The sequence below is a fragment of the Rhinatrema bivittatum genome, chromosome 1, assembly GCF_901001135.1.
Source record: "Rhinatrema bivittatum chromosome 1, aRhiBiv1.1, whole genome shotgun sequence".
Taxonomy (NCBI): Eukaryota; Metazoa; Chordata; class Amphibia; order Gymnophiona; family Rhinatrematidae; genus Rhinatrema; species Rhinatrema bivittatum.
The window spans coordinates 517113956-517140142 of record NC_042615.1 but is presented as its reverse complement, the minus strand read 5'-3'; the positions used below and the strand labels follow the sequence as shown (position 1 = coordinate 517140142).

Below are 26187 nucleotides of genomic sequence, written 5' to 3'. Positions count from 1 at the left end.
TTAAATTGGTAAGTGCTTGAAATAATTTAATTAAATATTTTAAAGCGTCACTTTTGATGCATGATGATTGTTGCATGCTACTTTGAAATTCATTGTCAGGAAAGAAACATAAGAAATTGCCATACTGGGTCAGACCAAAGGTCCATCAAGCCCAGCATCCCGTTTCCAACAGTGGCCAATCCAGGCAACAAGTATCTGGCAAGTACCCAAAAACTAAGGGGTACATTTTAAGAAACAGTGCGTGCGCGAACAAAAGTACACTGGATTTTATAAGATACGTGTGTAGCCGCGTATCTTATAAAATCCGAGGTCGGTGCACGCAAGGGGGTGCACATTTGTGCAACTTGCATGCGCCGAGCCCTGCGCGCGCTGCCTGTTCCCTCCACCTCCCCCCCACCTTCCCCTCCCTTCCCCTCCCTAACCTACCCCCCGGCCCTATCTAAAGCCCCCCCCTACCTTTGTTGCAGAAGTTACGCCTGTTCGAAGTAGGCATAACTGCGCACGCCGGGGCGGCTGCCGCGCGCCATGTTCCGGTCCGGGGGCTGGTCCGGAGGCCGCGGCCTCGCCCCCAGAACGCCCCTGGGCCGAAACCATGCCCGCAGCACCGCCCAGGATGACGCGCCGACCATGTCACGCCCTCGACACGCCCCCAATGATGTGCTGACCGCGTCACGCCCCCCCAACGCGCCCACCCCAAGAAAGCCCCGGGACTTACACGCATCCCGGGGCTTTGTGCGCGCTGGAATCCTATGCAATATAGGCTCAGCGCGTGCAGGGCCATTTTAGAAGGGTTACACGTATACCTTATGCGCGTACCCCTTTTAAAATCCGGCCCATTGTGTATCCCATGCTACTGATTCTAGTAATAGCAGTGGCTATTTTCTAAGTCAACAATTAATAGCAGGTAATGGACTTCTCCTCCAAGAACTTATCCAAACCTTTGTTAAATCCATCTAAACTAACTGCACTAACCACATCCCCTGGCAGCAAATTCCAGAGTTTAATTGTGCGTTGACTGAAAAACAATTTTCTCCGATCAATTTTAAATGTGCTACATGCTAACTTAATGCAGTGTCCTGTAGTGTTTCTATTATCCAAAAGATTAAATAACTGATTCACGCTTACCCGTTCTAGACCTCTCATAATTTTAAAGACCTCTATCATATCCCCCTCAGCCGTTTCTTCTCCAAGCTGAACAGCCCTGACCTTAGTCTTGCCTCATAGGGGAGCTGTTCCATTCCCTTTATCATTTTGGTCACCTTCTCTGTACCTTCTCTATCACAACTATATATTTCTTGAAATGGGGCAACTAGAATTGTACACAGTATTCAAGATGCAGTCTCACCATGGAGCGATACAGAGGCATTATGACATTTTCCGTATTATTCACCATTCCCTTCCTAATAATTCCTAACATTCTGTTTGCTTTTATGACTGCCGCAGCACACTGAACCGACAATTTCAAAGTATTATCCACTATGATGCCTAGATCTTTTTCCTGGGTGGTAGCTCCTAATATGGAATTTAACATCATGTAACTACAGCATGGGTTATTTTTCCCTATATGCATCACCTTGCATTTATCCACAATACATTTAATCTGCCATTTGGATGCCCAATTTTCCAGTCTCACAAGGCTCTCCTGCAATTTATCACAATCTCTTGTGATTTAACTACTCTGAATAATTTTGTATCATCTGCAAATTTGATTACCTCACTCATCAATTTCCTTTCCAGATCATTTATAAATATTTTGACAAGCACAGGTCCTAGTACAGATCCTTGAGACACTCCACTGTTTTCCCTTTTCCAATGAGAAAATTGTTCATTTAATCCTACTCTCTATTTCTTGTCTTTTAACCAGTTTGTAAGCCACAAAAGAACATCACCATCTACCCGATGACTTTTTACTTTTCTTAAAAGCATCTCTTTAGGAACTTTGTCAAAAGCCTTCTGAAAATCCAAATATATTACATCTACCGGTTCACCTTTATCCACATGTTTATTAACCCCTTCAAAAAAGTAAAGCAGATTTGTGAGCCAAGACTTGCCTTGGGTAAAGCCATGTTGATTTTGTTCCATTAAACCGTGTCTTTGTATATGTTCTATGATTTTGATCTTTAGAACACTTTCCACTATTTTCCTGGCACTGAAGTCAGGCTAACTGGCCTGTAGTTTCCCAGATCACCCCTGCAGCCCTTCTTAAATATTGGGGTTACATTGACCACCCTCCAGTCTTCAGGTACAATGGATGATTTTAATGATAGTTTACAAATTTTGACTAATAGATGTGAAATTTCATTTTTGAGTTCCTTCAGAACCCTGGGGTGTATACCATCCGGTCTTGGTGATTTACTACTCTTCAGTTTGTCAGTCAGGCCTACCACATCTTCTAGGTTTACCGTGATTTGGTTCAGTTCATCTGAATCATTACCCATGAAAACCTTCTCTGGAATGAGTATCTCCCCAACATCCTCCTCAGTAAACACCGAAGCAAAGAAATAATTAAATCTTTCTGCGAAGGCCTTATCTTCTCTAAGTGCCCCTTTAACCCCTTGATCATCTAATAGTCCAACTGACTCTCTCACAGGCTTTCTGCTTCAGAAAATTTTTAAAACGTTTTTACTGAGTTTTTGCCTCTATAGCCAACTTCTTTTCAAATTCTCTCTTAGCCTGTCTTATCAATGTCTTACATTTAACTTGCCAACATTTATGCTTTATCTTATTTTCTTCTGTTGGATCCTTCTTCCAATTTTTGAATGAAGATCTTTTGGCTAAAATAGCCTCTTTCACCTCACCTTTTAACCATACCAATAATAATTTTGCCTTTCTTCCACCTGCCTTAATGTGTGGAATAATCTGGATTGTGCTTCTAGGATGGTAATTTTTAATAATGTCCATACTTCTTGCACACTTTTTACCTTTGTAGCTGCTCCTTTCAGTTTTTTCTATCTATTTTTCTCATTTTCTCGAAGTTTCCCTTTTGAAAGTTTAGCACTAGAGCCGAGGATTTACTTACTTTCCCACTTCCAGTCATTAATTCAAAGTTGATCATATTATAATCACTGTTGCCAAGCAGCCCCATCACCATTACCTCTCTCACCAAATCCTGTGCTTCACTGAGAATTAGATCTAAAATTGCTCCCTCTCTCATTGGTTCCTGAACCAATTGCTCCATAAAACTGTCATTTATTCCATCCAACAACTTTATCTCTCTAGCATGTCCTGATGTTACATTTACCCAGTCAATATTGGGTTAATTGAAATCTCCCATTATTACTGCCCTACCAATTTGGTTAGCTTCCATATTTTCTCTTAGCATTTCACTGTCCATCTTATCATCTTGGCCAGGTGTTGTAGTATAAACATAGAAATGACGGCAGAAGAAGACCAAATGGTCCATCCAGTCTGTCCAGCAAGCTTTCACACTTATTTTTCTCATACTTATCTGTTACTCTTGGCCCTTATTGGTAACATTTTGGTTCCAATTTCCTTCCCTTCTGCCATTGATGCAGAGAGCAGTGCTGGAGTCGCATCAACGTAAGTATCTAACTTAATTGGTTAGGGGTAGTAACCACTGCAATAAGCAAGCTACTTCCACTCTTATTTGTTTACCTAGTCTGTGCAATTCAATACTTGTTGGTTGTTGTCTGAATATAAATCATTTTTTCTTCATCCCCCCTGCTATTGAAGCAGTGAGTTGTGCTGGATATGTATTCCAAGTGAAGTATCGGGCTTATTTGGTTTGGGGTAGTAACCACTGCAACAAGCAAGCTACTCCCCCGCTTATTTGTGAATGCAAATCCTTTTTTCCACATTTTCTCTTGCCGTTGAAGCATAGAACAATGTTGGAGTTGCATTAACCGTGTGTGTGTTTATTGAATAAGGGTATTAATCACCAGGTAGCAGCTGTCATTCCCGCAAGCCACCCCATGCCTCCTCATTCACATCCTCTAGATTTTATGGATCCACAATGTTTATCCCACGCCTCTTTGAAATCCTTCACAGTTTTGGTGTTCACCACTTCCTTTGGAAGGGCATTCCAGGCATCTACCACCCTCTCTGTGAAGAAATACTTCCTGACATTGGTTTTGAGTCTTCCTCCCTGGAGTTTTAAATTGTGACCCCTGGTTCTGCTGATTTTTTTCTGATGGAAAAGGTTTGTTGTTGACTTTGGATCATTAAAACCTTTCAAGTATCTGAAAGTCTATATCATATCACCCTTGCTCCTCCTTTCCTCCAGGGTATATATGTTTAGATTCTTCAATCTCCTCATAAGTCATTCGCTGAAGACCATCCACCTTTTTGGTCACCCTTCTCTGGCCCGCCTCCATCCTGTCTCTGTCCATTCGGAGATACGGTCTCCAGAACTGAGCACAGTACTCAAAGTGAGGCCTCACCAAGGACCTGTACAAAGGGATAATCACTTCCCTTTTCTTACTCAATATTCCACTCTCTATGCAGCCCAGCATTCTTCTGGCTTTAGCTATCACCTTGTCACATTGTTTCGCCGACTTCAGATCGCTAGACACTATCACCCCAAGGTCTCTCTCCTGCTCTGTGCACATCAGCCCTTCACCTCCCATCGAATACATTTCCTTCGGATTTCCACACCCCATATGCATGACTCTGCACTTCTTGGCATTGAATCTCAGCTGCCATATCTTCGACCAGTCTTCCAGCTTCCTTAAATCCTGTCTCATTCTCTCCACTCCTTCCGGTGTGTCCAGTCTGTTGCAGATCTTAGTATCATCCACAAAAAGACAAACCTTACCTTCTATCCCTTCTGTGATATCGCTCACAAAGATATTGAAGAGGACTGGTCCCAACACCGAGCCTTGCGGCACTCCACTCACAACTGCTCTGTCTTCCGAGTAAGTTCCATTTACTATCACACATTGTCTTCTGTCTGTCAACCAGTTTGCTATCCAGGCCACTACCTTGGCACTCACTCCCAAGCTTCTCATTTCATTCACAAGCCTCCTGTGTGGGACCATATCAAAAGCTTTGCTAAAATCCAAGTAGATGACATCGAGCGCTCTTCCTTGATCCAGTTCCTTGGTCACCCAATCAAAAAAGTTGATCAGATTCGTCTGACAGGACCTTCCCTTGGTGAAACCATGCTGCCTCTGGTCCAGCAATTCTGCTGCTTCCTGATAGTTCACTATTCTTTCCTTCAGCAGCGATTCCAATACTTTTCCCACCACAGAAGTGAGGTTAACCGGCCTGTAGTTTCCAGCCTCCTCTCTGCTCCCACTTTTGTATAGAGGGACCACCGCTGCTCTTCTCCAATCACTCGGCACCACTCCCGTTTCCAGGGATCTATTGAACAGGTCAGGCAGCAGAGCTGTCAGCACATCTCTGAGCTCCCTCAGTATCCTGGGATGAACCTCATCAGGTCCCATGGCTTTGTCCACTATCAGTTTTCTTAGCTCTTCCCATACATTCTCTTCTGTGAATGGAGTTTCATCCATTCCATTCCCCTCCAGTTTCTTGTTTAGTAGCGACGGTCCTTCTCCTGGGCCTTCTTTAGTGAACACCGAACAAGTATTCATTTAATATTTCTGCCATTTCTTCATCTGTTTCCACCCATTGATCCTTTTCACCTTTCAATTTCACTTTACCACTTTGGACTTTTTTCTTTTCACTGATGTATCTGAAAAATGTTTTGTCACCTCGCTTTACCTCTTTGGCAATCCTTTCTTCCGCTTGACTTTTTGCTTTCTTGATTTCTTTCTTCGTCTCCCTCAGTTTTACCTGATATTCTACCTTGCGATCCTCCCTTTCGGATATTTTATATTTCTTAAACGCTGTTCTTTTATCTTAATTTTTATCAGCCACCTCCTTTGTGAACCAGATAGGTTTCATTCTTTTCTTGCTTTTCTTAACTTTTCTAACATATATATTAGTCGCTTCAGTAATTGCTCCTTTTAGTTTGGCCCACTGTTGTTTCACATCTCTCGTTTTCTCCCAGCCTTCTAGTTTTTCCTCCAGGTACTTTCCCATTTCAACAAAGTCAATGGATGGCCGGCGCCATCTTTAAAGATGGCGCCGGCCATCCAGTGCTCCTACCATGTGACAGGGGCCGGCCAATGGTACGGATACCCTGTCACATGGTAAGGGCAAAGGGACATCGGCGCCATTTTTTTTTTTTAGAACAGCTGATGCCTGGGAACGGGAAATCTCTTCCCGAGGCCCCCCTGGATCTCTCCTCTCCCCGAGGCCCCCCTGGATCTCTCCCCGAGGCCCCCCGAGGCCCCCCTGGACCACCAGGTAATTTTGAAAGGTTTTGGGGGGGTCGATTTAAAGGGTCGGGTGGATTTTTTTTTTTTAGCGGTACGGGCCTCCCTAAAAAAAAAATTAGCGATGTGAATTGGAATCGGAAACGATTCCAATTCACATATCTTAACGATCAGATTCCCCCCCCCCCAGCCGAATCTGATCATTAAGACGATCTGGCACAAGATTCACATCTCTACTGCCTGCCTCTGAGAACCTGCGCTTGGAACAGGAAGCATTTCAGAGAATGCTATCCTGGAGGTCCTGGATTTCAGCTTTCTACCTAAGAGCCTAAATTTGGCTTCCAGAACCTCCCTCTCACATTTTCCTATGTCGTTGGTGCTCACATGTACCACGACAGCTGGCTCCTCCCCAGCCCTGTCTAAAATCTTATCTAGGTGACCCGTGAGGTCCGCCACCTTTGCACCAGGTAGGCATGTTACCAGGCAAACCTCACGCCCACCAGCCACCCAGTTGTCTACATTACTAATAATCGAATCACCAGCTATGATGGCCGACCTAACCCTTCCCTCCTGGTCCTCTCTCAACAAAATTGTGTAATTCGTCATGGTTCGGGGGCACTAACATGAAAACCGGGTCCCACGAAAAAAAAAAAAAAAAAAGAACTGTGGGAAAAAACAACTTTCCCGCGGGGGCCCGAAGACGAAGCCCAAATCGATAAAAATAAACAATGCACATCTCTATTACATACAGCTAACCTTAGAAAATCTGTCATTGTTCTGTTTTCAGTATTGTACTGATTAGGTTTCTCCTGTCTTTTAAAAAAAAAAAAAAAGGCCCTGATGGGAAAACCGTATGGATCTATGCCTAGGAAAACTGTTCCAAGATCCGAAGAAGCAAGCGCTATGAACTTTGCTACTCTGTGGGACTTCAGCGTAAGTTGATCAATAAATAGAACTGTGCCAGGTCATATTTATGCTACTGACTTTTAAGCATGTAGTAAACATAAAGGGCTGCATTTTCAGATCCATTTGTTTGAAATTGGAGTCCATAAGAAGTGTATGATAGTTAAGCATTATGATATTAGATATTTATAAAATGTAAATTTGGGTGTTTATTTTTACTTAATCATGATTTTATTAAAGATGTTTAAAATCAGGGCTTATCAGTGATTGCACACTGATAAGCCCTGATTTGTTGTTTTTTTTCAGATATTTCAAATTAGCAATATTTTATAGAAACACTTGAAGTTATATCTGAAGTCCTACTTACAATGTTTTCCCCCTCATAGCCCCAACCATTGCCCCACCACTCCCCCTCCAAAGTAACACAGAAAATGATGGAACAAAAGACTGGCATGGACCATCCAGCAGAGCCGTAGCTAGCCTATGGCTGTTATGGCCGTGGCCATAGGCGCCATTCACCAGGGGCACCATCACGCTGAAGCATCGCAGCATCTCTCCCCCCCCCCCCATGCAGTGAAAGGTAGCAAGGCCCAGAGCGCCATTAGAGGCATCAGACTACTAGTGAGCAGCATAGGGCTGAAAAGAAACATCAGGTGGCTTTTCCATGTCCCGCCCCGGCAGTGAGGAACAGCGCAGCCCGCGGAGCTGTGAAAATTATCAGCCTCCTTCTTTCTCTCATCGACCCGGCAGTGAAGGGCAGTGCTGCAAGACACATTGGCCTCCTTCTCCCCCCCCCTCCCCACTCTGGGAATGAGAAGCAGTGCAATCCATGGGGGCCGCAAGAAACATCAGCCTCCTTTTCCCTCCCTCTCCCCGCTTCTGCAGTGAGAAGCAGTGCAACTAAAAGGAGAAAAAAAAAGCATCGTCTTCCTCCAAATTCACCCTACCCCCACCCCTGGCAGTGAAAAGCAGCATGGCCTACAGGGTGCAAGAAGCATTGGCTCCCTCTGCATACCCCATCCCCTCCCCCCCCCCAGCCCTCTCCACAAGTCAGAAGCAGGAGCAGCACTGCACAAATGAAGCTAGAAGCAAGGAAGCTGCTGCTGCTGCGCCTTGTGCTTCCAGAGGAGGAAAACAAAGATCATGTGTGTACTGTATATGTGTGTGTGTTTGTGTCTGAACATATGATAAAACATGTGAGTGACTGAGCATGTGAGAAAGAACATCTGAGCGTATCATTGAGCATGTGAGAGTGTATAAGCAATAGCGTATGTTTGAGTACGTGAGACAGAAAAAGAGCATGTGAGTGCGTGTGTGATTGAGCAAGTGAGACAGAGAGTGAATGAACATGTTTTTTGTATGGTTGGGCATGAGAGAGGAAGTGTCCGAGTCTGTGTGTGTATGTTTGAGCATGAGAAAGAGAAAGAGAAATTGTAAGAGCATGTGTGTGTATAGATCAGCATGTGAAACAGAGAGGGAATGAAAATGTGTGTATGTATATAGTTGAGCATGAGAAAAAAAGTAAAAGAGCGTGTTTGTGTGTATATATCTGAGCATGTGAGAGTGTGTGTGTGTGTTTGTACATATGATTGAGCATTTGAGAGAGAGTACACGAATATGTGTGTGTATGGTTGATCATGGGAGAGAGAGAGAGAGCATGGAGAAAGTTTGTGTGGAGCAGCCCCACCCCACGTGCTTATCCATGGTAATCTCAGGGCATCTGGAAATCAAAGGTTCCCAGGTTTGGAAAGCAAGAAATTGATTTTATCCTTATAGTTTTAATTGTTGGGTATTACTTCATGTATCAGCTATTTTGAAATATTTTATTGGTATTTTGTAAATTTTATATGAATTTTTAATTATTGGATATTCTATTTGTTAGGATTTTAAAAATATTTATAATTTGTATTAGTATGGTCTTAATATTATAATCTACATTTCTTGATTTTGTTTTATGCTATATGAGGTATGATGTTTCTGTTTTTCCATTGTTGCAATGCATACAGAGTCTGCCTTGTTGCGGTTTCCAGTTCAGTTTATATCTGAATGCTTATACTTACACTTTATGATGTCTTTGTTCATTATTTGGTGAGGATCTGTCAGTGTGAACAAGGTGAAATGTTCTGCAAGAATGTAGTTTTGTGTAGGGTAGCTTGGCTTGTTCTGTTTTACTAATAGCAGATGTATTGGTGTTTTAGGGGCTGGTATAATATTTACAGAGTTGCCTTTTCATAGGTAAGATTGTTACCGTTTGAATGCTGGCATGCAGTACTGTTTTCATATGGGAGCTTTACTATATTGTAATTCAGTTTACTCATGGCTTTCTGAGGGCCAAGCCTACACCTAACATGTGTTACCATAGGCCTAATACCATATAGGTTCCAAATGCTTTTTTTCTTTTATATTTTTTGCAGGGCGTTCTGCATGCAAATATAGATGTTGTAAGAGATATTTTTTTTACCTCAGAATGTCCTTTTTCATCGTTTTCCGTACGGAAAATGGCGCCGGCAGGAGATCGACTGCAGGAGGTCGTTCAGCGGGGGTTCTGGACCGCCGCTGAACGACCTCCTGCAGTCGATCTCCTGCCGGCGCCATTTTCCGTACGGAAAACGATTCGCGGCAAGAAATCGCTTCCTGAACCCCGCTGGACTCCCAGAAACTTTTGGCCAGCTTGGGGGGGCCTCCTGACCCCCACAAGACTTGCCAAAAGTCCAGCGGGGGTCCGGAACAACCTCCTGCGTCGAATCGTTTTTGTCTATGGCCGCCGCCATTTTGCGGTGGCCATTTTGCAAAATGGCGCCGGCTGAAGACAAAAGGATTCAATTGAGGGGGCCGTTCCGGACCGCCGCCGTTCTGGACCACCGCTGGATCCCCAGGTAATTTAAAGCATTTGGGGGGGGTTCGGGAGGGTGGGGGATTTAATTTAAAGGGTCGGGGGTGGGTTTTAGGGGGTTTTAGTGTGCCGGTTTTCCTGCCCTCCCCCTTCCCCCGATTTACGATTTTTTAACGATAAATCGGGGGAATTGGTATTGTATCGTGGCCCTAACGATTTTTGATGATTTAAAATATATCGGACGATATTTTAAATCGTCAAAAAACGATTCACATCCCTACCTGATGGTTGGATTGAAGGCCCATGACTACAGGGTTCTGAAGGGAGCCCTGGTGCATGGCTTCCAGCCCAGGTCTGACCCTGCAATGATTTGAGTAAATAAGTTAGGAGAAGATATAAAATAAGGGGAAAAAAGATCCTCAGTATTTGTGAATGAAGGCTCATGGTGTCAGAACTTCTGGATTGGTAACATCTGAGCTGCAAGCCCAAAGGAGCAGGAGGAAACTAACTGCTGGATTAAAATAAAAGGCTCCATGCTCATAGTGTGGGTGCACTGTTTTACTTGGCCATTGCTAACAAATGACTTGACTATGGCTCTGCCATCCAGACTGCCCAGCAAAGTGTTTAGGGTTGTAACTGCAGCTCCATGCAGGTCACCCCTGGGCCTTCTGTTTAGGATTGTTCTGTGGCTCTGTACAGGTTACCCTCTGCTTTTCCTGGAAGCGCAATACAATAATTTCAATTTGGTTTTGGGTTGATCCACTGCTCTATGCATATTACCCCACAGCCCAGATTGCAGGAAAATATCAGCCAGGAGGATTTTTTCAAAACTGGCCCACGGGGTATCTGTGATTCACGTGTGCACTTTCTGTGCAGCATGTGCTTCAACAGCTCCCAAAAGAACACAGAGGTATTATCATATGACCTGAAGCCTGGCAGAATTGCAACAAAAAATCTCCAAAATATAATTCTTGTTTTCCTAAGCAACGTTTTAGAGCACAATTTAGACCAAAGATGAGCAAACTGAACTGCAGTCCTACTTTCTTCTATGCAGTTGGTCAGCCCTCACAAGTTTAGTTGCAGCTCTCATATATCCTGGATTCCTGGTCTGGTGTTAGTCTTTTGCCAATCAATCAGGTCTTGAACCAGCGGCCAAGTAATGAGAGAAATGCATTACCAGCCAGTGGCTCAGATGCTCATTCAGTGAGTGTCCCCCTGCCCCTAGCACTGCTGCTTCATTGTGTAAAAGTTGGTCCTTGCTGCCAGTCCTTCCTCACATTGTCACAGCCCCCTCCCTTTCCCATTCTTACTCCTTCTTGGCATTCTCATGCTCCAGGAGATTCACCAGTTCCACAGCCAGCAGCTGCTCCTCTCAGAGCTCTGCCAGCCTTCACAGATAGAGCCTTCTCTTAGCGCTGCACAGCTACCTCCTTCTGGCTCACCATTTTCCTTTCTATTAAGGTAGCTTTCTCCCACTTATCAGAGCCTCGCCCAACCCATTCGCATTGACTGTGTGCAACACAAGCTGCTGCTTTTATGGCTCCTTATGCCAGCATTTCCTTTTTCACACTGAAGGCATAGCTATAATAACGAAAATGTATGGCACACCAACCTCCACAGAGCAGGCAGTACAGACACGGAGAGGACTCATATGGCCAAAAGAGGTAGGGCAACGAAAGCCCCACCAGTCTCTCTTCCAAAACAGAAGACACACTCGCATCAGTTCCCAAGACAGAAGGGAGAAATCAGTGTAGTGTGAGAAACCGGCTCAGTTAGTTACCTTGGCTGCTGCATGTGGCTGACAGAGCTCTTTTGCTGCTGCTCCTAGCATTCAAAATGAGTCACATCCAGTGCTCAGAGCATGCTCTCCCCATCTCACACAGCCTGTGGGATAAAACAGAGGCTTCAAGGACTCAAACAGGGAAGATGAGGAAGGGCTGAATGCGCTGTGTCTGCAGCATAAAGCAGGTCCCGTCTATCTCTGCTCTGCATGCTGCCCATTTACCAGTACACCCCAGGGCTCCTGCTGTAGCTAGGATGAAGTTTGCATGATTGCATGTGTTCTCAAAAAGGAGTTCCTATCAGTTTAAGAGCCACCGCCGGTGTCTCTTGTTGCTTCAAGGTGCTAAGAGCAGAGCTCAAATGGTGGAGGCTTTTCCGTGGCACACCTGATCAGCTCTGAAGGCACACACTGGTTGGGAAACACTGCCCTAGGATCTGCTCAACCTACCTATTCCTGGGGGGGAGGAGGGAGACCAGAAATGATTCATACTGCTGGCTTCCTCCAGGACTTGAGAAAAAAATTAAGCCCTAGCCAAGACTAAGGGGTAGATTTTAATAAAGTACGCTGGATTTTAATAGATATGCGCATATCCTTTAAAATCCGGGGTCAGCGCATGCAAGGCTGTGCAAAATCGGCAGTCTGCATGCGTCGAGCCGCGCAGCCTGCCTCCGTTCCCTCCAAGGCCGCTCTGAAATCGGAGCAGCCTCGGAGGGAACTTTCCTTCCAACCCCCCCCCTCCCCGGCACCTTCCCCTCCCTTCCCCAGCCCTATCTAAACCCCCCCCCCCTACCTTTGTAGGGCCCGGGAGCAGTTTCGGTGGCCTCGATCACACCCCCGAAACGCCGCCGCGACACGCCCGCGACACGCCCCCTAGCAAAGCACTGGGACTGACGTGCATCCCGGGGCTTGCGCGTGCCGCCGAGCCTATTCAACATAGGCTCGGCGCGCGCAGGGGGAGGTTGGGGCAGGTTTTCGGGGGTACGCACGTATCTTACGCGCGTACCCCTTTGAAAATCTGCCCCTATGTGAATTACGACTGCAGCACAGACTGGGGAGAGCCCGGCCCATGGCAGCATAGCTCCAAATGGAATTCTGCTTTCTCACGTGGAGCCAGATCATCAGATACCCTAGGAAAACCTTACAACCTTGCACCTCCCTAGCTGCAGTCTCATCTTCCATGCACACAATTAAAAATTATGCATTTGTAATAAGATTTTACATGAAAAATATACATTTATAGTACTGTCTTCTGAAGTAAAAATATTACAATATGTTTATTCTATTGAAAATGATCTAGGCATCTTAGAGGATAATACATTGAAATTGTCAGCTCAGTGAGCTTTGGTGATCAGAAAAGCAAACAGAATGTTGGGAATTATTAGAAAGGGAATGGTGAATAAAATGGAAAATGTCATATGCCTCTGTATCGCTCCATGGTGAGACCCCACCTTGAATACTGTGTACAATTCTGGTTGCCACATCTCAAAAAAGATATAATTGCACTGGAGAAGGTACAGAGAAGGGCGACCAAATGACAAAGGGGATGGAACAGCTCCCCTATGAGGAAAAACTAAAGAGGTTAGGGCTGTACAGCTTGGAGAAGAGACAGCTGAGGGGGGATGTGATAGAGGTGTTTAAAATCATGAGAGGTCTAGAATGCGTAAATGTGAATCAGTTATTTACTCTTTTGGATAATAGAAGGACTAGGGGGCACTCCATGAAGTTAGCAAGTAGCACATTTCAAACTAATTGGAGAAAATTATTTTTCACTCATCACACATAAAGCTCTGGAATTTGTTGCCAGAGGATGTGGTTAGTGCAGATAGTGTAGCTGGGTTTAAAAAAGGTTTGGATAAGTTCATGGAGGAGAAGTCCATTAACTGCTATTAATCAAGTTGACTTGGGGAATAGTCACTGCTATTACTAGCATCAGTAGCATGGGATCTACTTACAGTCTGCACGTTTTCCACACACTGTTAGCCCTTACAGTATAAGGGGTAATAATAGCGGGTCTAAAACGCGCGGCCAAACGGTGGCTAAACGGTGTGCTCAGCCGAGCGCACCATTCTGTATTGGCCTGTTAGTGTTTGGGTACTTGCCAGGTACTTGTAGCCTGGATTGGCCACTGTTGGAAACAGGATGCTGGGCTTGATGGACCCTTGGTCTGACCCAGTATGGCATGTTCTTATGTTCTTATTTACATGCACTGCTGTGGTGCCAAATAGAAATCCCTGCAAAATAGTAAAAGGAACTCATATGGCATTAGGCCTAATGTAATGTGCATTGGGTGTGGGCTTGGCATTCAGAAAGCTATGAGTAAATTAAACTAAAATTACAATTATAATATAGCAAACTTCCGATACCAAAACACACGAATTGCCAACACTCAAATATTAACAACCCTACCTGTGAAAAGGCAATACTGCAGCTATTACACCAGACCCTAAACATCAATACACCTATTAGGAAAAACAGAACAAGCCAAGCTGCTATAGATCTCAGCACAGAAACTGCACCCTAACAAAATACCTTGCCTCAGTCTGACAAAGGTAGAATACAGACGGACGAACAAAGAATAAAGAGAAATAAAGCATGGATAGCAATATGTAGACAGAAACTAAACTGGAAATTGCAATAAGGCATACTCTGCATGCAGCACATTGATGTATAAACACTGGCGGCCCATGGCTCCCTTCTTTGTCCCTGTTGGCCTGGGCTCCAGTGGTGATGCCTGAGTCTTTCCTCTTTGGCTCCGCTGGCCTCAGCTCTGGCAGTGGCCCATGGCTCCTTTCATCAGCCCTGCTGGCCTGGGCTCTGGCGGTGGCCTGTGTCTTCCTTCTATTGGCCCCACAGGCCTGGGTTACAGCAGTGGCTTGCAGCTTCTTTCTTCTGCCCTACTGGCAGGGAAGAGAAAAATATACAAGGGAGAAGATCCCGCTGCTGGCTGATGTTGGGCAAAGCAGCTCCTCAGGCATGGGGGCCGCTGTGACCAACTCCAGCCCACGTGACTGCCTGGACCGGCCCACTGGGGCATGCCCCAAGCCCCAGTAGACCAATCTGCCCTTGCCACAGCCCCAGCACTCTTCCCCGCCCCCCACAGCAGGTTGCCACTTTCTGAGCAACACTTCTACTGATAGTCTTAGAGGTTTTTGCTGACAGCCTAGCTTTATTCAGTTGAGTAGGTAGGGTGGGTCCCTTGGAAAATCAATCAGCTGAGCAAGGAGGAAAGGTTTGCCCTTTTGTAGGATAAACTGGGCAGGGTTCTGACAAGCACTCATTCCCTTCTCTCTGGAGTACAGGTGCTGCTAGGCTATCCCTGGATTCCTAACCCTATCTATCTCTCTCTCGAACTGAAATATCACTTCTAGACAGTATCCTTGTTCCCCCACCCACACCAAAGTAGAAGCTCAATTTTGATAACGTCCGCCTTCGAGGAGGGAGCAGGAAGAGAGATGCAGACAGGATTGCCAAGTGCCAGGAAATTTACAGGCTGCTGGAAGATATTTACAGATTTTATGGGCAGGCCCATATTTTGCCTATTTTTATGGACATCCTGTAAATTTGTAAGTGGTTGGCAACTCTGCCTCACATCTCCAGTACTCCCCTGTCCACCTGCCATCCCAGCAGTCCCAGTCCCTCTGCCACCCCAGCAGTCCCAGGCCCTGTATTTTTTCATCCACAGACACAGTATTTCCTCTTATGGCCTCTTCCTCCCTTGCAGGTTGCTCCTCTGCCTGCTGCTTCTCTTCTGGGGCTGTTTGTGGGCTAGGCCTCTTCATGTCAGCTGCTCCTGCTGTGGTCATCTTCCAGTTCAGGTCCTGCTGTAGCTGATGGCGTGTCCCTGCGTGACTCACTCCCTGCTGCTGCTGCTTGACTCACACTAAATTTAAGCCTGCACGGCTCCCCTGCTCCAGCACTTATGAACTGAGCTGCCAGCCATTGTAAGTGAACCACATGTGATCTGCCACAGCAGCCCCAAATCAAAGGAGGAGCACCCAGGGAGGCCAGTTTCAGGGTTTATTGATTAAAACCAATAACCCCAATTTTCACTTCAGAAGGGGAGGGGCATTTTTGTGGTTTATTCATTTTAACCAATAATCAAAAGCCATAGATATAAAATGTTATAGCAAATATGTGGTCTTGGGAGGCTGTGACACTTTTTAAAAGTGTTCACTCTTTACAGTGTATTTTATGTTTCCCTTATTGTACCTCCACCCTGTGTACTTTTGTAATATTGTTTGGCTTAGATTTTCTGCAGGACATGACATTTGCTCTGATAGGTCATTGGAACTGCTATTTCATTGCTCTGAATTGTACATTGCCTGTTTTGCCTTTTCTTTCTCAGTGCGTTTCTCCTTTCTCACTTGGTCCATTTATCCCAAAGCAACTTGGGACATTTTATTGCTCAGAGGGATTTTAAGTTTGAAAAGGCTCCCAGCAATCCTTCTGCGCTGTCTGTATCCCTTTTCCACAAACTCCTGAGAAGGGCATTGTTTCTTACTATTCACATTTCCAAACTCTAGCTTCTACTACAGTTGCAGTTTTTTTTTGCTTCATTTAAACTCACCTAGAAGAGAGAAACTCATTATGGCTGTTACAATTCCAGAATTTGACAGATGAGGTGAATTTTAAAAGTGTTACTGACATGAAAAGGCCCATATCCATGAGAATCTTGCCCATGCATGAGCAACGCGTATTTTAAAAGCCATAAATTATGTGCGTATATGCGCATGCTTAAGCAAAAAAAAATAAAAGAGGCAGAGTTATGAGTGTGGGTGGCATGGGCATTCTGGGATGGGGCCAACAGTTACGCACGTACCTCTGAATTTTAAAACCGAAATGAATTATCTTGGTTTTAGAAAAAAGGTAAAGGCCTGGCTTTTTCCATCATAGTCTGGGTTTTTATGTATTTTAAATTGAAAGCGGTCCTTACTGATTAGGAAGGGTATAGATTTGAAGTGTTATTAAATGTTTTATATGTTATTTGATTGGGTGTGTTTTAGTATTTATGCATATGATTACATTGAATGTATATTTTTATTGTGGTTTTAATTGTAAACCGCTCTGGCCAGATCTGGAATCTGTTGTATGGTATATAAGAAAAGAGAAACAAACAAACAAACAAACAAATAAATAAATAAAACTGACCACCACAGCGCTCGACGGTCCAGTAGCCGCACATGTTTACTTCTGCTTCTGATGAAGTGAAGTCTTCATAAATATCTCTTAAGGCCTAAATCAACTGGGTGACGTAAATGGGTCAACTGGGAGGAGTGCAGGCTGAAGAACCAGAGAGGTCCAGATGACCTCAAGATGAACTGGGCATACTGGTAAACTAATGTGTACAACTGGAAATGTCCATGTTTTAGAATCTGCTTCCCTGTGTGCATTAAAGTCAACAAAATTCTTAAGGAAGCTATGCAATTTACATTTGCTTGAGTAACCGCTTAAAATTAGAAGCACATATACCAGTAGGCGTACTTTAAACTATATGCGCTTAATAGCACGCATGATTTAAAATTCCAGCATATGTTCGCTTGAGCACCCATACGCACATGTTAATGTCCCTATGCTGACTCCAATTCTTTGCAGTGTCTTGTAATTCATTGCTGTAATAAATGTTTTGGAAGTTTAGTTCTGAGTCCTTCTGATTACTTGAAGCTGGGTCAAAGGGTAAACTGGATGTCTAGCAGCACAAGCAAAGATGACACATGCTGCGAGGAGAGCACAAATAGACCAACAAAAAATGTTGTAGCAATCAAACTTTAGAGACCTGACAGGCCTCTTCTTTAGGGGCCTGTGGGATCTTGAAAGATCATGATAAACATCTTTTTCTGGGTCTTTGAAAAGGTCTCACAACCTGCAAAGACTCCAGTTTTCTTCAGAACTAATACAGCTGCCAGAAATCTAGTCTATGCTATGGCAGTTACACACTGATTGATTCAGATCATCAGGGGCTTGATTCATTCTCTGATCTCATTTATGACTTTTACTAACCATAAAAATTCTACTACTACTAATAAAATTTGTATTACTTGCAGTCTCCGTCATCCGAGGCAAGTTACAGAAAATACAAATAATAAAAATAACACAGTACATCAAAGACCATCAACAACAGCGCTCATTTGGCCAAACTTTTTCTCCACTAGGCCAACTTCTAAAAGCTGTTTTAAAAAAGCAGGCTTATAATTGTTTCATAAGGATCTTATAACCCAACAAGGAATGTAATTGCACAGGTAAGGTGTTCCATAGACCATGACCAGCCACTGGAAAAATCCTTTTTATGTGCTTCTGTCAAATGAAACAAGGCTCGGAGAAGGAACATCTAAAAGACATAAACTACTTGATCGAAGTGTATACGATGGTCGATAAATCCTCAGTGCTGAACTTATGCACAAAAGTGCCTGATTCTTTAAAGCCTTGTGCACATTAGTTATGACCTTGAATTTTATTCGCCATGAGATTGGAAGACAATGTAGAGATTCTAGCACCAGAGTTATATGATCTTGTAAACACATCCCCTTAAGAGCATGGGCAGTCAAATTTTGAGCCAGCTGTGAGTCCCTAAAGTCAGGAGGATAAGCCTTTCAAGGAATCCATGGCCCAGTTATCAATCACATAAGGTCTACAGTACATAATACATTTAAATCCAGCCCTAAATAAATAATTTTGTAGGAAAATAAATTCAACAGGAATTGAAATACTCTGGAAGAAAACTTGTTTTTTCTATCTCCTTCTTCTGGATAGATTTAATTTTAACTTGTTGGAAACATTTTCGGGAACATTTTAAGAATATCTTGTGTTTTCATTTTAGGGTCTTGCACAATATTCTGTCCTCTTTTATGGCTACTACAACAATCAAAGAACAATAGGATGGCTGCAGTTCCGGCTGCCACTTTCCTACCTTCTAGTGGGAATCGGTACCATCGCCTACAGCTTCATGGTTGTCATCAGAACGTAAGTTTTCTCCCTGCTAGGTGGCACAGAGGCAAAACATCAAAAAAGCACTGTGGAACTCTTGCCCAACAGGACTACATTCATGAACTGGGCACAAATGCTGCAGCACTTTTTGTCCAAAGTTTTGCTCACACTTGTTTTTTGCTGCAGATTTTTTTCCTCGCAAAAGTTGCAATAAATTAAAACATTGAATAAATGCTACACTATTTCAAAATTCTGCAAGCATACTGACTTGCAAACCTTTTCTTTGCTATTTTTCCCCTACTTTTGCTTGATCTCTAAAATCTTCTATTAGATGTTTGTCTTATTCCATGTTGATTCAAGGATGGGGTTTTGGCTCTGCTGCAGCTCCACAAGATGTACTATTTGCCTCTAGCTACTTGCTTACTTCGTGGAGTGCCTCCTAGTCCTTGTGATATCTGAAAGAGTAAATAACCAATTCATATTTACCTGTTCAAATCCTTTCACGATTTTGTAGACTTCTAGCATATCCCCCCTCAGCCGTCTTTTCTCCAAGCCCTAACCTCTTTAGCCTTTCTTCATTTAGGAGCCGTTCCATCCCCGTTATCTATTTGGTTGCCCTTCTCTGTACTTTCTCCATTGCAACTATATCTTTTTTGAGATGTGGTGACCAGAACTGCACACAGTATTCAAGGTGTGGTCTCACCATGGAGCAATACAGTGGTATTAAGGCATCCATCATTTTATTCGCCATTCCCTTTCTAATAATTCTTAACATTCTGTTTGCTTTTTTGACTGCCACAGCACACTGAGCCGACAATTTCAATGTATTATCCACTATGATGCCTAGATCTCTTTCCTGGGTGGTAACCCCTAAGATGGAACCTAATAATGTGTAACCACAACAAAAGTTATTTTTCCCTATATGCATTAGGGATGTGAATCGTTTTTTGACGATTTAAAATATCGTCCGATATATTTTAAATCGTCAAAAATCGTTAGAGCCGCGATACAATAACAATTCCCCCGATTTATCGTTAAAAAATCGTAAATCGGGGGAAGGGGGAGGGGAAGGGGGAGGGCGGGAAAACCGGCACACTAAAACAACCCTAAAACCCACCCCGACCCTTTAAAATAAATCCCCCACCCTCCCGAACCCCCCCAAAATGCCTTAAATTACCTGGGGTCCAGAGGAAGGGTCCCGGTGTGATCTTTTACTCTCGGACCTCCGTGCGTTGTAGAAATGGCGCCGGCGCTACCTTTGACCTGTCATATGACAGGTCAAAGGTAGCGCCGGTGCCATTTTGTTTTTTTGTCCCCCGACGTCAGGAGCGTAGGAGATCGCTCCCGGACCCCGCTGGAACCCCAGGGACTTTTGGCCAGCTTGGGGGGGCCTCCTGACCCCCACAAGACTTGCAAAAAGTCCAGCGGGGGTCCGGAACGACCTCCTGCAGTCGAATCGTGTTGCCGTACGGCCGGCGCCATTTTGCGCAAAATGGCGCCGGCCTTACGGCAACACGATTCGACTGCAGGAGGTCGTTCCGGACCCCCGCTGGACTTTTGGTAAGTCTTGTGGGGGTCAGGAGGCCCCCCCAAGCTGGCCAAAAGTCCCTGGGGGTCCAGCGGGGGTCCGGAATGACCTCCTGCAGTCGAATCGTTTTTTCGTACAGAAAAACGATTCGCGGTAGGAGATCGTTCCGGACCCCCGCTGGACTTTTGGCAAGTCTTGTGGGGGTCAGGAGGCCCACCCAAGCTGGCCAAAAGTCCCTGGGGGTCCAGCGGGGGTCCGGGAGCAATCTCCTATGCTCCTGACGTCGGGGGACAAAAAAACAAAATGGCGCTGGCGCTATTTCTACAACGCACGGAGGACCGAGAGTAAAAGATCACACCGGGACCCTTCCTCTGGACCCCAGGTAATTTAAGGCATTTTGGGGGGGTTCGGGAGGGTGGGGGATTTATTTTAAAGGGTCGGGTTGGGTTTTAGGGTTGTTTTAGTGTGCCGGTTTTCCCGCCCTCCCCCCCCACTGGACCCCAGGTAATTTAAGGCATTTTGGGGGGGTTCGGGAGGGTGGGGGATTTATTTTAAAGGGTCGGGTGGGTTTTAGGGATGTTTTAGTGTGCCGGTTTTCGATTTACACGATTTACATGATTTACACGATATTTAAAAAACCCAAACTGCGACAATCCGATTCCCTCCCCCTCCCAGCCGAAATCAATCGTTAAGACGATCAATCACACGATTCACATCTCTAATATGCATCATCTTGCATTTGTCCACATTAGATTTCATCTGCCATTTGGATGCCAAATCTTCCAGTCTCACAAGGTCCTCCTGCAATTTATCACAATCTGCTTGAGATTTAACTACTCTGCAAAATTGTGTGTCATCTGCAAATTTAAGCACCTCACTCATCGTGCCCCTTTCCAGATCATTTATAAATAAATTAAAAAGCACTGGTCCTAGTACAGATCCCTGAGGCCCTCCACTGTTTTCCTTTTTCCACTGTGAAAACAGATCATTTAATTCTACTCTCTGTTTCCTGTCTTTTAACCAGTTTGCAATCCACAAAAGGATATTGACTCCTATCCCATGACTTTTTAATTTTCTTAGAAGCCTCTCAGGAGGAACTTTGTCAAAGGCCTTCTGAAAATCAAAATATATCACATCTACCGGTTCACCTTTGTCCACATGTTTATTCACCGGTCACCCCTTCATAAAATCATAAAAATGTAGATTTGTGAGGCAAGACTTCCCTTGGGTAAATCCATGCTGGCTGTGTCCCATTAAACCATGTCTATCTAAATGTTGTGTGATTTTATTTATTTATTTAAAAAGTTTTTTATACCATCATTAAGTTAAATAGCATCACAACGGTTTACAGGAAGGCACATAAATTAAGGTTGGTTAATATATTGGAACTACATTCTACATAGGTGCCATAAAGATTCGGTAACATAATTTGTGATTAATATTATTTGGTGAAAGTGATAAATCATGTCCTTTTATATAGGTCTCGTTCTAGATTACAGGTTTAGTTTATAAAGTGAATATTTCTTCTATGATAACAGTGTGATAAAATAATAAAGCGCACATATTGAGTTAAGTGTTGTGCGCAGGTGTTCTACCGCCTGCTCCCTTCTCTTTTCTATTCTCTATTCTCCATTCTCTTTGTGATAGGCTTGTTTAAAAAGCCAGGTTTTTAAACTCTTTTTAAATGTTTTGAGATCTCTTTGTAATCTGATCTCAAGTGGCATGGTGTTCCATAGTATAGGTCCTGCCAGTGATAATGCTCTTTCTCTAACTTATTTATTTATTTATTTATTTATTTATTTATTTATTTAGGGCTCTTATATACCGATATTCTTGTAACAAGTTACAAATCAATTCGGTTTACATTAAACCATAAAACCTGCACTAACAAGGCATTACATTAAACAAGAAAGCCAAAAACTTGGGTTCATTAACAATGTTAACAGGGTGAATACAAGGAGAACAACTTTAGCCGGCTAGCCAGCTCTTAACTATAGGTAACTGGCTCGATGTCTGAGGGGGGCCACAGGGCCTCGGAAATACTATGACATTTGTTGGAAAGACTGAATTAAAGAGTTGATTTTTCTGGTGAGCAGCCTCCCGGATTCAAAGGTGAAGGAAGCTCTACTGTTCTGCTGAGTCAGGGAATGCTTAGATGAACAACCAGGTTTTGAGTCTCTTCTTGAATGAGATTGTGCATCTTTCGAGCCGAAGTTCTGGTGGGAGCGAGTTCCAAAGAGATGGGCCAGCGGTGGAAAGTGCTCTCTTTCTTACTGTTGTTTTGATTGAGGGAACTTGTGTTAGTCTTGCTGTTTTGACAGAGGGGATAGTTAGTAGTGCTTTGTTAGCTGACAGAGGGGATGGTTAGTAGTGCTGTGTTCAACCATTCTGCTTTTTCATTGTATGTTAATTTATGTATAGTGCACACTGCATAGTGCTTTGTATTGTATTCTGTGCTCAATGGGTAACCAGTGTAATTCTGCTAGAGTTTCTGTAATGTGGTCTCTTTTTCTTTTCCCAGTTAGAATTCTTGCTGCAGTGTTTTGTAGTATTTGGAGTGGTCTTAGCGATGTGTATGGTAATCCTAATAGTAGGGCGTTGCAGTAATCCATGCTTGCAAATATTAAAGCCTGGAGCACTGTTCGAAAGTTTGTGGGTGTTAGTAATGGTTTTAATCTCCTGAGAACCATGAGTTTTGCGTAGCCTTCCTTTACTTTTAAAGATATGTGTTGTTTCATGCTTAGTTCCGTGTCTATTATTACTCTGAGGTTCCGTACCTTCTCAGATAATTCTATTTTCTGGTTGTTTTTCAGCATAATTGGGTTTTGAATGACCTTGATATTTTTTGCTCTAAATGTAGAAATTCATTTTTTTCGATGTTAACTAGCTCCATTTGGTTTAGTAGCTGTTTTATTATATCTAGGTACATGTTGGCTAGGTTTAATGTCTTTTTCAATTGTGTCATCAACAGGTAGGATTATTTGAATGTCATCAGCATATATGTAATGTATGATACCTAGGCCTGCCAGTAGATGGCATAGTGGTAGTAGGTATATATTATATAGTGTTGCGGACAGGGCTGATTCCTGTGGTACTCCTGTTTGAAGTTTTATTTTTTCTGATATTACATCTTTGATCTGTACTTGGAAATACCTCTGATTTAGGTAAGATCTGAACCAGTTGATTATTTTGCTGTGTAATCCTATTTCTTCTAGTCTTTTTAATAGAATATCGTGGTTTATCATGTCAAAAGCTGAGGACAGATCTAGCAATACTAGAATGTAATGTTTTCCACTATCAAAACCTCTCATAATTTTGTCTGTTAGTGAAAGCAGCAGTGTCTTCATGCTGTAGTGTTTACTGAAGCCATGTTGTGATGGATATAGAATATTATTGCTATCCAGATGATCAGCTAGTTGTTTTTGTATGGTTTTTTCTATTAATTTTGCAATTAATGGAAGATTTGATACCGGTCTGTAGTTGCTTAGGACCAGTGGGTCGTTGGTTTTTTACTTCATGATTGGTTTTATGATTGCCCCTTTCAGTATATCTGGCATTGCTCCTTCCTGCAAAGATAGGTTTACGATTTTTGCTAATATCGGGGATACTATGTTGGCTGCTTTTTTATGTCCATAGTTGGTATTGAGTCAATTATGTGTGGGGCTGGATTAACCTTTTTTAGCATGGATTCAACTTCCAGGTCCAATATCTCGTTAAATGTAGACTATTGTGTAACATCTCTATTTTGCATTTTGATTTCTTGCTTGTTTGTGTTTGGGATTTTGGCTTTTAGGTTCGTAATTTTTTCACTGAAGAACTTTGCTATTTCGTTACACTTATTTTCTGGTAGGTTTTGTGGAGATTCTGATTTGTCATTGGTGAGATTATTTACTAGGGATGTGAATCGTTTTTCGACGATTAAAATTATCGTCCGATAATTTTAATATCGTCTTAAACCGTTATGGAACACAATACAATAGAGATTCTAACGATTTATCGTTATAAATCGTTAGAATCGTGAGCCGGCACACTAAAACCCCCTAAAACCCACCCCCGACCCTTTAAATTAAATCCCCCACCCTCCCGAACCCCCCCCAATGACTTAAATAACCTGGGTGTCCAGCGGCGGTCCGGAACGGCAGCGGTCCGGAACGGGCTCCTGCTATTGAATCTTGTTGACTTCAGCCGGCGCCATTTTCCAAAATGGCGCCGAAAAATGGCAGCGGCCATAGACCAACACGATTCCACGGCAGGAGGTCCTTCCGGACCCCCGCTGGACTTTTGGCAAGTCTTGTGGGGGTCAGGAGGCCCCCCCCAAGCTGGCCAAAAGTTCCTGGAGGTCCAGCGGGGGTCAGGGAGCGATTTCCCGCCGCGAATCGTTTTCCGTACGGAAAATGGCGCCGGCAGGAGATCGACTGCAGGAGGTCGTTCAGCGAGGTGCCGGAACCCTCGCTGAATGACCTCCTGCAGTCGATCTCCTGCCGGCGCCATTTTCCATACGGAAAACGATTTGCGGCGGGAAATCGCTCCCTGACCCCCGCTGGACCTCCAGGAACTTTTGGCCAGCTTGGGGGGGGGGCTCCTGACCCCCACAAGACTTGCCAAAAGTCCAGCGGGGGTCCGGAAGGACCTCCTGCCGTGGAATCGTGTTGGTCTATGGCCGCCGCCATTTTTCGGCGCCATTTTGGAAAATGGCGCCGGCTGAAGACAACAAGATTCAATAGCAGGAGCCCGTTCCGGACCGCTGCCGTTCCGGACCGCCGCTGGACACCCAGGTTATTTAAGTCATTTGGGGGGGTTCGGGAGGGTGGGAGATTTAATTTAAAGGGTCGGGGGTGGGTTTTAGGGGGTTTTAATGTGCCGGCTCACGATTTTACGATTTTTCACGATATTTTACCCCCCCAAACGGCAACAATACGATTCCCTCCCCCTCCCAGCCGAAATCGATCGTTAAGACGATCGAGGACACGATTCACATCTCTATTATTTACTATGGTAAATAAGGTTCTTGGGTTATTTGCAAATTTTTCTGTTTTAGAGCTAAAGTATTGTTTCTTTGCATCAAGAATTACTTGTTTGTAGTATGCTAGATTTTTTCTAAATTTAGTTAGGTTTTCGGTTGTTTTATCTTTTCTCCATTCTTTTTCTTTTTTCCTAAGATTTCTTTTGACTTCCTTTATCTTTTCATTGTGCCATGAATTTATCTGTTTTGGTTCTTTGATGCATGTAAATTTTATGGTGTTTATCTCATCTGCCAGTTTGTTGGTTTTTGCATCCATGCTGTTGTTGCAGAACAGCAATCGTTAAAGTCAAATTCAGCTAGCTTTTCTTCTAATTTATCTTTTAGTGTTTCTATGTTGTATGGCGGTCGATACTTAAATTCTATGGCTTCTTTTGTTTGTATCACTTGTGGTTCCAGATAATTAATAGAAGATTGTATTAGGAAGTGATCTGACCATGGACTTTGTGTGTATTCTGTTTTGATGTGTTTTAAGTAGCTGTGATTGATAAATGTAAGGTCATTACTGATTGCGTGGGTTTATCAGTAATGAGAGTGAATCCTATAGCTGTCATTATATCCATCAGTGTCTGGCAGGTATTTGATAATGGGTGTGTGTCCATGTGAAGGTTGAAGTCTCCCATTATGATGGTAGGTTTTGAAGTATTTAGGTGTGTTGTTAGAAATTCAATTAGTGGAGAGATATTTAGTTCTAGTAGGCTTGGTGGGCAGTATAAGAGGCATATTTGGATATTGTTAGTTTCAAAAATTGCAATCTCGTGATTTTTTGGAGGTGTTATTGGAATTAGTTTACATTTAAATTTTTTTTCAATTATTAGTAATAGTCTCCCCCTCTTTTATTTATTCTGGGGCTTGAAAAGACATCATAGTTTCTATGTGCTATTTTATTTTTTAATAGTGTCTGATTTTTTTAAACATGATTCTGTGATTGTGATGAAGTTTGGTTTTGTGTCTGTT

General features: G+C 43.6%; 1 protein-coding gene across 1 annotated transcript in view; it reads left to right on the top strand.

The window, feature by feature from the left end:
- LOC115098868 (transmembrane channel-like protein 1) overlaps positions 1–26187 on the top strand; it is a 185679-nt gene that overhangs the window by 82968 nt on the left and 76524 nt on the right. Inside the window, exons 8-9 of the mRNA XM_029615918.1 lie at positions 7077–7175; positions 18576–18718. Coding sequence (XP_029471778.1) covers positions 7077–7175; positions 18576–18718 — 242 coding nt within the window. The remainder of the gene's footprint in view (positions 1–7076; positions 7176–18575; positions 18719–26187) is intronic.